We start from the raw sequence: 14,197 nt of genomic DNA, 5'->3' as shown, positions 1-14,197 counted from the left end.
AGAAATATCCAGGTTTAATGGGAGATCTGCGCTCTCAGGTGGCCCCCAGGGGGAAACTGGGAAGCTGCAGGAACACTACTCCCCCACCCCAGGAAGAAAGGGAGACCACGTGTTCTTTTGGGGGAATCACTTAAGTACCCTAGGGAGAGGTCAGGACCTGGCCTGCTGGGATTTGAAGTCCAGACCAGGCCTGAGGGCTGGGATAGATGCGAGGGACTGGGACCTACGCTCCCAACCTAACAGACACCCAGTGCTAGAACTTGTCTCTTAGGACACCCTTCATTGTGTCCCATAGGTTTGGGTATATTTTGTATTCATTTTCATTCAATTCCAAAATGTTTTCAGTTTCTTTATTTCTGTCATAACTTATTTAATATTCAGTAGTATTTCCATGAATTTGTATACTTTTTATTGTTTCTACTATTGTTGGTATCCAGCTTTAATTCATGATGGTCAGATAGGATGCAAGATATTTTAACTTTCTTATATCTGTTGAGACTTGTATTGTGTCCAAGTATATGATCTGTTCTGGAGAATGTTCCATGAACTGTTGAGAAGTTGTTAAATTCTTTTGTGTTTGAGTGCAGTGTTGTGTAAATATCGGCTAGGTTCATTGGGTTTGTGGTATTAATTTAACCCCAGCATTTCTACATTTAGCTTTTATCTGAATGACTTGTATATTCCTGGGAGTGAGGTATTTAAGTCACCCACTATCACTGTATAAAGGCCATGTGTGATTTTTAACTATGGCAGCATTTCTTTTATGCATTTGGCCACTTTATTTGGTACCTTAATGTTTAGAATTGTAGTATCTTCTTGGTGAATTTTTCCTTTGATGTAGTATGTAGTGTCCTTCCCTACCTCTTCTGATTGGTTCTGGTCTGCTTCTTGGGTCTGTTTACTTGGAAAATAACTTTTTCCATCTTTTTACCCTGAGATGATGTCTCTCCTTGATGTTAAGGTATTTTTATTGAATGCAGAAGACAAATGCTGTCTTAGTGTTAGTCTCTGTCTTTTTATTAGAGAATTGAGGGCATTTTTGTTCAAAGATATCAATGAGCTAAGTTTGTTTAATTCCTGTTATTTTGTTATGATGTGAGTTTTCTCCCCTCTATTGATTTACTGGTCTAGGATTAGTTATTCCTTTGTTTTCTTGAATGTGGTTAAACTCTTCAGACTAACGTTTTCCTTTTAGTGCCATTTGTAGAGCTGGATTTTAAATAGATACTGCTTAAATTTGGTTTTATCATGTAATATTTTTCTTTCTTCATCATTTGTGATTGATAGTTTTGCCGGATATAATAGTCTAGCCAGGCATCTGTGATCTCTTCAAGCTCGTAGTACATTTGTCCAGGCCTTTCTTGTAGGCGCAATTCACGAGGTCTGCGAGCATCTGGAATAGAGGACAACAAGTGTTTATTTGGAGAACACTTGTAATAAGAAAGCTGCTGTGTCCCTCTGCTCTGTGGGCACTGGGAGCTGTGAACGAACAGAATCCAGACCACCAACCGAGAGAGAGAGCATGCTCTGCACTTATCAGTCCACATGTACTACCTCAGATCATGTCCTAATGGGCCAGTACCCAAAAGGCTATTGGCTGAATGAATTCCCACACCTTCTGTCTTTTAGAATCTCCACTGAGAAGTCACATATTATTCTAATGCAGTGGTTCTCAACTTGCCTAATGCTGCAAACTTAATACATTTTCTCATGTTCTGGTGCCCCCCCCACTACTTCAAAACTGCAATTTTTGCTGCTGTTATGAATCATAATGTAAATATCTGTGCTTTCCTGTGGTCTTAGGTGACCCCTGTGAAAGGGTCATGACCCACAGGTTGAGAACTGCTGTTCTAATGGAACTACCTTTATATGTTACTTGGTCTTTTTCCTTTTCAGCTTTTAAAATTCTTTCTTTGTTCTTTACATTTGTTTTTTTTTTTATAATGTGCTGTAGGCAATTTCTTTTCTGGTCTTGCCTATTTGATGTTCTATATGCTGCTTATACCTTGATAGACATCTCCTTTAGGTTGGAGAAGTTTTTCTTCATGGTTTTGTTGAAAATATTTCCTGTGCCTTTGACTTTTGTTTCTTCTTCCTCTAGTCCTATAATTTGTAGATCTGATCTTTTCATAGTGACCTAGGTTTCCTTCGTGTTTGTGCATGGGGATTTAGATTTGACATTTCCTTGACTGGTATGCGCATGTCTCCGTCCGTGTCTCCAGCACCCGTCATTCTCTGTTTCTACTGGTGGACTTGTCTCCGAGGGTTTCCATTTCCAGCTTGTCTCAGTTTGGATTCTCTTTAGTGGTTCTATTCTTTGTTAAATACTACTTTTATGCCCTGAATTGTTCTCATTATTTTCATTCCTCTGTTTGTTTCTGTTTTCATAGACTTTATTGTAGAATTTATTTCCTCTTTAATGTTCTTGAACATATTCATAATTGCTATTTTGAAGCCCTTGTCTTATGCCTCAGCTCTACTATATTTATCAGGGCCTAGTTCTAGGGTTATGGATTCTAGGGTTATATGGAAGCATATTGTCTTTTTGTGCTGGTTTCTAGGTACCTGGAGGTCTGATGACTGGGGTCATTCTAGCTGTGGACATTTGATTTATGTAGGCTGGGTGTTTTGGTCCTTGGTTTCTGCTGCTCACTCTGGATCTCAGAAAGTGTGTGGCTGTGAGTTGCCTCCAGAGGATGTTTTTGTAGTTGGTTGGTGGCAAAGAGAAATAAGAGATGGAAGGAATAGGTGGAAGCCTGAGAGAAGCTAAGGGGTCCTGTCCGCGCCAAGAGGTGAACTCCCCATAAAGTCAGAGATGCAGTGTGTGGAAGTTACAGTAAGACAAAGAATAATCTGGAGAGATGAATGGATGGGGACAGGGGATGGGACCCTGCACTTTTGTATCCAGAGCCTTCAGTGAATGGAATTGGGGTGGGAGAAGAGCTGCGGGTAAGAATGGAGAGATCATAATGGAGGACAGGAGGGATAGTATGAATTGTCACCTTAGTCCCAGCCTGGTATGGCTACGGGGTCCCAGGTGGATAGTGTGTCTTGGTGTCGAAGGCTGACACAATGGAATGGGAGTGGGTTAGAGGGGAAAATCCACTGGAAGGAGGAAAGCTGGGTCTGTATCACAGTTATGTGTAATTCCCAAAGAATGCATGTTATTAATTCATAAATAAAAATGATAGACTTTGTTTTTTGTATCTTGCAGCTTGTTATATTTGCCAATCCTGTGAGTCTTTTGGTAGAGTATAGGTTTTTTTTTATGGATTGTATCATTTGCAAACAAAGATAATTTTTTTCTCTTCATATACATATTTCATCATTGCTTTGGCTAAAGTGATGTATTGAAAAAGTAGATATACTTGTGTTCAGATGTGAAAAGAAACACTTTCAGGTTTCCTTATTTTAGTATGGCATTGACTATAGGTTTGTCACATGTAAAAGTTGTGTTGAGTATTCTTCCATACCTGATCTGTTTGGATAGTTACTACATACATGCTTTTTCTACATCTATAAATATAATTACAATTTTCATTAAGCTGATGTGTTGTTAGATCTTTTAATTTTCTTATGTTGAACCATTATTGCACCCCAGTAGTAAATCTCACCTAGCATGTTGTATGAACTTTTGGTTGTGTAATTAGAATTGATTTGCCAATATTTGGGCAGGGCGTGGGGGTTTAGTGTTGTCTGTTCACCAGTGGTACTAGTTGTTTCATTGTCTGGTTTTAGTGTCAGAGTGATATTAACCTTGTCCGATGAGATCTAACTTTAATTGGAATATACTGTCCAAATCACCTTGTAAGATAAAATACCCAGTTGTCGTCGACACTCTGAGGAATTGTGTGGTTTTATAAAAAGAAGAAGAAAAAGGGGGAAACTGTCTAGTCACAGAGTGTTCTGTGTTGATCATGAAAGTGGCTAGGTGATGGGAGAGGAGGAATTAATAAGAAAAACTAAGACCACACACCACTTAAAAAAATTTTTTTAGGACTTAACAGTCATCAAATGGTAGGCATATAATCAAAAACGAGAAAACAAAATTAGGGCAGTAGGGGTGCTTACACCTAAAGAAGATGCACAAAGATTGTCAAGTTCTCCTTGGTTCCTGGAAGCAACACTTACCCTGTGTAAGCATCATCCTAAAATCACAGAAAGTCACAGAATTTTATTGGAGAGAAGAACAACAAGCTCAAAAGATGTTAAAAGATTATTTTTATGCCTTATAAAACTTAGTACATAACTCCTAGTGCACAAATAAGGTTATAAGTCATTCTAGCACATGGCTCTTTTGGATCAAGAAACAATCATACACAACAGAGCTTTATCCCAGTGAGATTCTGGAAAACTAAACTTTCATAGCACCAAATAATTAATATGCTTTTTGAAAAAAGTGTTTAGTTAACTTATGAGGCATTGAAGGATGCAGATTGTCACACTTGCAAGAGGCCTGATAAAATCAGGTATATAGTGCCATTGCTCTACTGGACAAAGTTTAGTCCAAAAGAGTTGGCAAGTGTTCAAATTGGCCAGAAACTTGTTCTCTAAATAGTGCTTACAAAGCAGGGTCCTCTGGAAAAATAGCAAGAAATCTTAACTGCTGAGCCATTTCTCCGGCCCCTTGAATTCGTTAGACAGGATCACTCTTTGTAGCCCAAGCTGGCCTCCATCTTGTGATCCTCCTGTCTCCCAAGTACCTTGTCAGTCTGTATCAACACTAATGCCAAGTCGAATCATGAGACATCTTTTCTTCTCTCTCTTTTCTTAATATAGGGGGAAAGAAGATAAAATACCAGGCTGTTTTTACCATCATCAATAACGTATGTGATTTAGAACTTTATTATTACTTGCTTAAAGGCTTTTATAGAATAGATGGTACTAATCATAAATATCCAAACCTTAACACTTGTGACTTTATTGTATTTACAGAGTAGCTTTCCACCAGAAATAGCACAATTCTGTAAGAACCTTGTTAAAGTAGTTATTATTTTACTTGTTGGCTTAGGCAAAGTCTGAGAACAAAGTGCATGGAATTATGTCCCCAAACATCTGTACTCAGATCTGTACAACAGAAGAGTCCTTGCAAACCTCCCGTTTTCAGTGGTGGAAGAGTTTCTTAGTGTTACCCTTTGTGATGCCTGCTAAGCAGACTTCTTGTGTTTGAAGAATGTGTTTTATGTTAAAATCCCAGTGTCTGAAAACTATGTAACTTAACCACATTTCCTGCAGATTAGGTGTCAGTTTGTCTGTCCTATTATTTCTAATGAATTATGGTTAATTTTTAGATAGTTTGACTTAAAGTGAAAATCTATATATAATACAATAATTTTTCTAAATCTAGTCTCTGTAGAAGCTGAAATCCATCACCATCCTTCAAAATGCAGTGGAATGTACCACGGACTATGTCTCGGCTGACACTCAGGACATTCTTGGAACCACAGAAAGCCAGGCTCTCTGATCACCACCGGAGCATAAAAGGACCATTACCTTGGCATAGAGATGAATACAGACTAGTTTGGACACCACACCTTCGAAAGCAGTGGTTACATTTACCTGCTGTGCAGTGCCTTGCAAAGCGAAGGAATCTATTAGATGCTCAGCCACCTCAGCAGGGAGTCCTTCACCAGGAACGATGGGAGCAGGATATTTTAGCCAAGAGGGTTTTATCTTCCAGTGCCACATCCCAAGAAACTCCATCAGAAAAGAAGGAAGAGCCAGATCCTTTACAAGACAAGTCTATTAGTCTTTATCAACGGTTTAAGAAAACCTTCAGACAATATGGAAAAGTCTTAATTCCTGTGCATCTAATAACTTCTGGTATTTGGTTTGGAACATTTTACTATGCAGCTATAAAGTAAGTCTTTGCTTAGCTGACTGCCTTCCCACATTTTATCACGTTAGTCTTCTTGTTTATGCTGAAAGCCTTAGTTTTTATTTTATTATCTGTACGTGGGGTGGGGGGCTGTCAAGCACGTGGCGGTCAGAGGACAACTGGTAGGAGTCAGTTCTCTCCTTCACCTTGTGTGCCACGATCGAGTTCATGTCAGGATTGCAGGCGGGCACCTGTACCCACCAAACCATCTCACTGGCCCTTAATTTTTTTTTAAGATTTATTTTGTTTCTAAAATGCATATGTGTCTGTGTTGGGTGTGTGCATGTGAATGCAGGTGCCCATAGAGGCCAGAGGATCAGATTCCTCGAGAGCTGGAGTTATAGGTGGTTGTGAGCTGCTCTCTTTAGGAGCTGGGAACCAAACTCTGGTCCTGAGCAAGAACAGCATACTCTGTTAACCACTGAGCTCTCTTTCCAACCCATCTCTGTCTCATGCCTTGATTGACAGAGGAAAACTACTTTTTGTAGCTATTATCACATTTTATTGAGAATATCTAATGTTTGTTTATGGGTGCAAATGTTTTGCTCAGTTTTTAACTGCCATCTTCATTTACTCCTCCAACAACCAAAAACAGTAAGTGATACAGTTCTTCCCGTGTATGAATATGGAAACAGTTTGGGTGAGGGGAAATAAGCTAATTCAGCTGATAAGAGGTGGAGCCCACACCTAAACTGAATAGGTTTTCTAGTCTTTGAGCCATCTCCTGGTCTCATTGCTGACAGCTTTGCATGTTTAAGAGGATTCAGAAGTAAGGTCCTTGTTTTGTTACATTTATTTGTTGTTGGATAGGTGAGTGGGTGGGTATGCATGTGGAATTGAGACGGTAACTTGCAGTTGGCACTTCTCTCCCACCTTGTGGGTCTCAGAGGATGAACTCAGGCTGGCTTAGCAGTGCGTACCTTAACCCACTGAGCCATCTTTCCAGCCCAAGTACTAGGTTTTAGAAATGCAGCAGAACCATGAGTTCTATACTTACATGTTTTTATGGTGTTTCTACATGTGAAAAACTACTCGTTTTGGTGAGTGTATAGTATTGCTAAAAAATTCACAGGCTCTTTTGCTAGAGCCTAGCTAACATGAACTCATCACAGGCTGAGACTGATTATGCATTCTGATCAATAGCATGCTAAGTCATTTTGTTCTGATGGGAAGTGAGGCTGGTGGGCCTACCCTCTGGTATTCGATGTAAAGTATTCAAGTGCATCTTTTTTTGGTTACAGTTCCTGCCTTTTAAGGTAAGTTGTATCATCACCCTGCTGGAAAGCAGGGAAACCTGCAGTTCTGCCCTCAAGGGCCACATGCTGTGACCTTAACTTGTTAACTCTTGTTAACACTTGTTAACTCTTGTTAACACTTAACTCTTCTAACCAAAGTCCACTGATTTTTAATGCCTTATTTGTGGTTAATGGCTTGGTGTTAAGGCATTAACAAAATATAACAGTTGTGTATAAGGAGTTCACCCCTTGGCAGAGAAGCTGATGAGCCTGCTGAATGAAGAATACTATTACTGGAGTTTTTAGGGTCAAATTATGGGCCTAGGCTTAGCCCCCTTTAATAATCTACTTTAAAAGACAACTAATGGTAAAAGCAGAGAAAGCTGATTTATTCAGTGTGACCAGCATGAGTCCAGTCACCACCAGCCACAAACACAAACCTGAGTCCATCTTTGTGGTACTGATGTGAGGTTTAGGTTTAAACAGAAGACGAGATAGGCATAACTAATCTATTCTGATCAAAGTGTGGTCTCATCCATCACTGCCCACCATTGCCTTGTCTCATATCTGTCCTTCAAAGTCAGCAAGCTCCCCCTTTGGCTGGCCTCCAGGGCTCTAGCATTTTTTTTTTTAGCAGATGACACCTGAGGTAGTTCCAGTTCTTGGAGACTTCTGTCTGCCTCCGCAGTCTGCGGAAGGAAAGACAGGTGTCTTCCTTTAGAGTATCTTCCCTCCTACCAAGATTGCTACAGTATCTGTCCCAAGGTGGTAGACAGCGAGCTACTCTTCCTGGAAAACAAGGGTTTGAGTGTTTCTCACTGCAGTTCTAGAGGGACAGGTTTTCTTTATGTAATTGATATTGTTTTGTTTCTTTGCATTATATTTTTTGTTAAAGACATTTTCTATACATGTTTAATATTTGTAGAAGTCATCAGAATTGCCCTATTTTTTGACAGAAGCTACTCAGTTCTTGGGGCCATTTAATTCTGCCATCAGATATGTGGCTTTAATGCATTTTCTTTTTTGAGCCACTTGAGGATTCTTGTGGTTCAGTATTGTCAAAGATCATTTCTTCTCCCATTTTCTAGTCTCATGAGGAAACCTTATGTCCTTAGTTAATTGAGTATGAGATGGCTGTTTGGCCTATTACGGCATATCAATAAAAACTCAGGAGTCAGATACTGGAGTAAGAACCTGAATGATCAGAAAGAATGATCAGAGAAGCAGTGGAGAAGCAACCAGTAACCTCCCCCCCCTTTTCTCCCCTCCCTCTCCCTCCCTTCCTCCCTCCCTCCCTCAATCCAAAAGAGTCAAGAGCCTTTCTCAGCCGTGCCTTTCTACTTCTTGTCTCTAAATCTGTTCTTAGCCACTCAAACTTCTGTGGTTCATTTTGGTCAGCTAGTGGCTAGCTCCACCCTTTAACTCCAAGCAAGCTTTATTGTCAGAATACAATCATATGATAAACAAATTTTATTGAAAAAGCAGACCCCTAAGTATTCTGGAGATAATAGTTGTATTTCAGATTCTTCAGTTCACCTAAAGCAGCAGGGGTGATTCTGTCATACATGATCTTGACTTCCTCTTTTTCTGTCAGAATGTAGAGGTGAGACTGCCTGCTTGCCCTGGGGTTGTTGGGCAACATGGACTCATGGCCAAGAGCCACCACCTACCACACAGTATGACAGCCTGTCCTGATGAGTGCAGACTATACATGATTGAGAGTTCACATATTTGAGTGGATGACTTAAACACAAGTAGTACTTATGAAATATTCTTGTCTACAAAAGAAAAGGGAATTAGTACATGTCCCAGTGGGAATGGTTTCCTGTCAGGTTGAAGTCGGTTTTATTAAGCTCCAGTTTTCCATCCAGCTAACAGAAACATTGTAGTTCTTTTAAGAGTGTTCTAACTGGAAAACACTCTTTCCTTATTGGTTGCCTTCCTACTAGTAAGAGAAAGGGAGAAAATATTGTTTCTGGAAGGATGGACATTGGCATCAATGTTGTACTTATGACCTGTTTGTCTTAGTTACTCCCACAATCTGAAAGCAAAAGTATTATTCTGAATTTAGCTAGGTGGCAATGTTCTTAAATGTATTTCAGACAGAGCTAAATTATGCTAATGGGTGTGTTTTATATGGAGCTTCCTGACTGCTACTGTCTGGCAAAAGGTAGCAGAAGTTTGTTCTCTAAACATACGTATTTTGTGTAATTACATATGGCTCAATAACAACTGTGTTGCCCATACTGTGTGTCCAGCCTCGGGTTCCTAATCACACAGATGCGCTCTTAGCCACAGCTCCACTGGTGTTTACTGTACCTCCTCTAGATAGTGAATATTTCTTAGGCTTTGTTGAACCGTCATAAACTGACAGTTAAAGCGCACATTCCTGCCCGGCCACAAAGTGGCAAACATTGAATTTTCTGGCTTGATTTAGATTCTTATCTTTATGATAAAAGTTTTCAGCTGGGTGGTGGTGGGGAGGCAAAGGCAGGCAGATCTCTGTTAGTTCAAGGTCAGCCTGGTCTACAAGAGCTAATTCCAGGACAGGCTCCAAAGCTACAGAGAAACCATTTGGCCAAATTTTGTCTTATTGTTGGTGTTAAATGCATAGATTTTATGTGCTGGGTTTAGCTGGAACTGGGAAATAATGAAATAATTTCATAATCATCTTTGTGCTAGAAGATTAAACTAGCTTGTTATAAGATGTTGCTTTAAAAACTTAAGCCATTAAAAGGCAAAGTCTAATATTGAGGCTTACTTTAATAGGATTGTATTGTTGTCTTAAAAGAAACTTGAATATGCAGATAAATGGTAGTATTGAACTCCTGGTTGATTTTTAATTTTACTTTTAAAATGGTTCTGCCATTCTGATTTCTTCTTATTTTTGATGCTAGTCTTCCTTATTAGCGATGTCTACTCAGAGTACTCTCAGGGGGCTTATTACAGTTAACCCATCATTTTTATATTAAAAATAAATTAGTAGCATCCAACATTCTTTGTCTAGGCAATTCCCTTACTTAATGACAAGGGAAAGAAACAATTATAATGGAGCAATCTGAGCACCCTGCTTTAGTTAAAGGTGCACTTTGAAGTGCCAGGGATGGGACACGGGAAGAAAGGGATGCTACATGTTACTGTCATATGCTAAACCAGACACAGCTCAATCTGCGAGGCTTTCCTGTAGGAGAATATTTAACCTAAATTTCCTCATGAGAAAACAATCTCACTCTCAGATTGGGTGCTATCCTGGACATCTAAAAGTCCCTATGCCTTCCTCCCACCCCCAGAAGTCCTCTCTGGTTCTCTCTAGAGGTTCCACATCTAGGGAGGGGGAGACTGGGCAGAGAAAAAGCAGCGAGTAACTGAGGCAAATTTTTAAATTACAGATTTTATGTTAATATACTTTTGTATTAACCATATGCTGCTGTGTGTATTAAATTTTATGAATGTGATAATTACAAGTTTGAATGATTCCTTGTCCTGATACAGATACATAGAGGAGCGATGAGAACAGTGGCAATAAAATGAGGAAACGACAGTTACCTGAGTCAGGGCTGTACCAGCTTGGAGCTTGTTTGCCTTCCCTCCCTCCAAGAATCTGTTGCAATTTACTGTAATTATTCCTTATCTTATTATCATGAAGAATAATTATTATAAATATTCTTTATCTGATACAAATAATTACATTCTTTATCTGATAAGCAAGAGTACATACTTTTAGAATAGTTGGATTTTGCCAAGCCCACAGAATCACTCATTCTTTGCAAGATAGCACAAAAGTGGTATCAATGAAGTTTTAAAGGTAAGAATTTAAGATCCTGAACTGTGAGTTGACGTGTCCTAAGAAAATGGTATTTGTGTGAGGAGATGAATATCAAGTAAACAGTTCTGACCCTGCTCTCCTGGTTTACTTAAAGCCATTACTTTGACTATAAATAAAGTGTCTGCTTTTTAAATAGACTAACTTACTGGCCTTGTGAGAGGCAGGACGACAGTACTACTTGTGTGCTGAACTTCGAGAGAGTGAAATGAAAGCATCAGTCACACAGAATCAGCTCCTAGACTTTTGTTTTATTTATTTATTATTTATTTTTTTGGTGGTGGTGGTGGTGGTTTAGTTTGGGTTGGTGTGGCTTTGTTACTGTTTTTTGATTTGCTCACTATGTAGTCCAGGCTGGTCTCCAATTCTTGAGCCCACAGCCTTATTCTTTTAGTCCCCTGAGCAAATAGAATTGAATATATCTTATGGCAAATTTGTAGTTTATATTTTCAGGTAATTTCCTGAAAATACTGTCCCTAAAGGGTTGTTTATACGTGACTAAATTATATGTTTCTTTTTCAGAGGAGTGAATGTCGTCCCTTTCCTAGAGGTCATTGGATTACCTGACAGTGTAGTAGACATCCTGAAAAACTCCCAAAGTGGAAATGCCCTGACAGCATATGCCATGTTTAAGGTGGGTTCCTTGCTTACCCTCCCTAGGAAACTCACATTGAGCTCTGAATTAAATATATATGTTTATATTTAAATTTATATATATATTACATATAAAATTTTAATATCCTATTTCACATTTTGTATTTCTAATGAGCAGAAAATACAAAAATAAAACTATGACTTTAGGAAGAAGTGCCTTAAAAAATAGGTAAGCCATAGTCTGCCAGGCTCAGGCATCTCCCTGCCCTGACTTGTTACTGAAATCTAGCATTTGCTTTATTATTTATAATAGTTTACCCTTCTTTAGCAAATGGGATTGTGAAAGCTGAATTCACACTGTTTTATGTGACACAGTTCAGGCTTAGTTCATAGGTGTTCTCACTTTAGAGAGTCTATAACTTCTCAGGGTGTACACAGTGCTGCTCTTATAGAAAGTCTCTATGCCTGCCTTTATTATAGAGGGGAAGTCTCATTGTAAATCATAGAATTCAGTTATATTAATCTCATTTTCATTTAAAAACATAAGATTCTATGATATCCATATCCAAATAAAATGAAAATTTGGGGAAAGTAGATGTTACTATTCTGTGTAAAAGTATGTAGAATAATGACTTATAGTATTATGTATTACTATTATGTAGTGGTGTTATGCTGTGTAAGAAGTACATAGAGTGACTTATAGTATTATTCGGAAGTAATGTTTTTTTCTATCATCTTTGCTAGAATCATTTGAGATCTCAAATAATTTTTCTCAGAGCTTAATTGCTGCGGTTTTTCTCATATTATTTTACAGTGTTTTATAGCTATGGTAGGTTAAATTTAACATATCAGAGTACACGATGGTGGTTTAAGTCATTTTTTTCTGACTCCTTTCTTTATAGCATCTGATTTAAGAGTTTTCTTTATGTGCTTATGGACCCCCGGGAATTCAGGGGCCTGTGTTTGTGTTTTTGCACTCTCTGGTGTACTTTGAGGTGCATTAGTGCTTAGCATATTTGGAAACCTACAAACCCTGTGGATTTTTCCCCCTCATGTCCTTTTGTAGGGTGAGAAATGGAGTATGTCCTGAGTTTTCTGTAACACACAGGACTTCAAGTAGAACAACAGAGATGCCTTCTTCCTTAAGGCAAAGCTCCAAAGTGAGGTATGATAGGCATAAGAGTGCTGGGCAGCTAGCTGGTTACATCAGAGCTCCTTTAACATGCACTATAGTTGGCTCAGATTTGTCCAGCTCTTACACCAGGAATTCACTGATAAGGAAAACACTGTCAGACCAGGTATGGTGGAGCACACCTTTAGTTCCAGCATTTAGGAGATAGTTCAAGGCCAGCCTGGTCTGTTTGATAAGTTCTGAGACAGTGAAACCCTTTCTTTAAAAAAGAAAGGGAGGAAAGAAAACAAAGCACTGCTAAGACCTCCCTTGGAGAGCGTATTCTAGGGAAGGAGAGTGGGCAGGTCAAGGGCAGTTGGAGAGACAGGGAAGGAAGGGTTGAAAATACTCAAGCATGCATGTACACACACATGTGTGCATATATGGTGTGTGTATATTTAAATTATACTAAATGTTACTGATCATTAAGAAGAAAGAATATACAGTGGGTGATGGTGGTTCACGCCTTGAATCCCAGCACTCAGGAAACAGAGGCAGGTGGATTGCTGTGAGCTCAGTCCAGACTGGCCTACACGGTGAGTTTCAGGACTACCAGTACTACAACAGAGAAATCTGTCTCTGCTCTTGCAAAGGACCAGGAGTTCAAAACCCAGCATTCATTTTTTGGCTCACAACCATTTGTAACTTAAGTCCTAGAGGTCCAATGCCCTCCTTTGACCTCTGTGGGCACCAGGCACACATGCAGTGTGCATACATATGTACAGGCAAAACACTCATACACATAAATATTTTAAGAAAGAATAAACCTGATAAGGAGATGTTTTGGTATGTGTTAATTTGTTTTTGTTCACACCCCCACCACCATGCCCCCAGCCCCCACCCATGGTCCTCCTAGATTGCAGATTTAGATGGGAAGTGCTCTGAGCAGTTAACAGGTTGATCTGGGAGTTGGCAGGGAGGAGAGGAGACAAGGGTTCCCAGCAGAGGGAGCCTTAAGGACTGCAGGATGCTAGGTACCAGAGGGTTAGATAGGAGCCATTGTGGCTGGAATGAGCAAGAGAAGCAGAAAGACTTGCCAGATCAGGAGCCTGTGTGTTATAAGGGAAACTATTGGTTACTTTAAACGTGTGACTTCAAATCACTGCAGCTGCTATCATGTTGAAGACAGGGTAAAAAGCCAGGGCATCAGGATGAGGCTGTCTGCTACAGAAGCCTAGGCTGCATGTCCTCATGTCAGCACCCAAGTGGTACCTGGGGAGGCAGTCAGAAGCAATTGGATGGTGGGTAAGTTTTAAAGAAAGTAATGGGCTTTCCTAATGATACGCATACAAATTACATTAAAGAAATTGATTAAGAGCTATTTATTTTGGCCTGAGTAAATGGAAGAACAAGTTACCATTTTCTGTAGTGAGTAAAATTTTGGAAGAAGCAGGTCTGACTGGGACAGTTGAGGCCTGTGAGTTTGTGCATATTAAGTCAGACATTCGGGTGCAAATGATTTGGGTACTTGGCTATATGTGTATTTGAATTCAGAG

The 14,197-nt window shown here is 39.5% G+C and overlaps 1 protein-coding gene across 3 annotated transcripts in view; it reads left to right on the top strand.

Moving 5' to 3' along the window:
- Positions 1-14,197, top strand: part of Fam210a (family with sequence similarity 210 member A) — a 41,107-nt gene that overhangs the window by 18,767 nt on the left and 8,143 nt on the right. For 2 of the 3 annotated variants that reach the window (XM_038329214.1, XM_038329213.1), the window contains 3 exons: positions 4,780-4,826; positions 5,348-5,860; positions 11,459-11,570. In XM_038329214.1, the coding sequence (XP_038185142.1) occupies positions 5,385-5,860; positions 11,459-11,570 (588 nt within the window). In that variant the 5' untranslated portion in view covers positions 4,780-4,826; positions 5,348-5,384. The remainder of the gene's footprint in view (positions 1-4,779; positions 4,827-5,347; positions 5,861-11,458; positions 11,571-14,197) is intronic. The other variant, XM_038329215.1, reaches the window with a different exon arrangement.

Source organism: Arvicola amphibius, chromosome 5, assembly GCF_903992535.2.
Source record: "Arvicola amphibius chromosome 5, mArvAmp1.2, whole genome shotgun sequence".
In the NCBI taxonomy this organism is placed as follows: domain Eukaryota; kingdom Metazoa; phylum Chordata; class Mammalia; order Rodentia; family Cricetidae; genus Arvicola; species Arvicola amphibius.
This window is presented reverse-complemented; position numbering and strand designations above follow the sequence as displayed.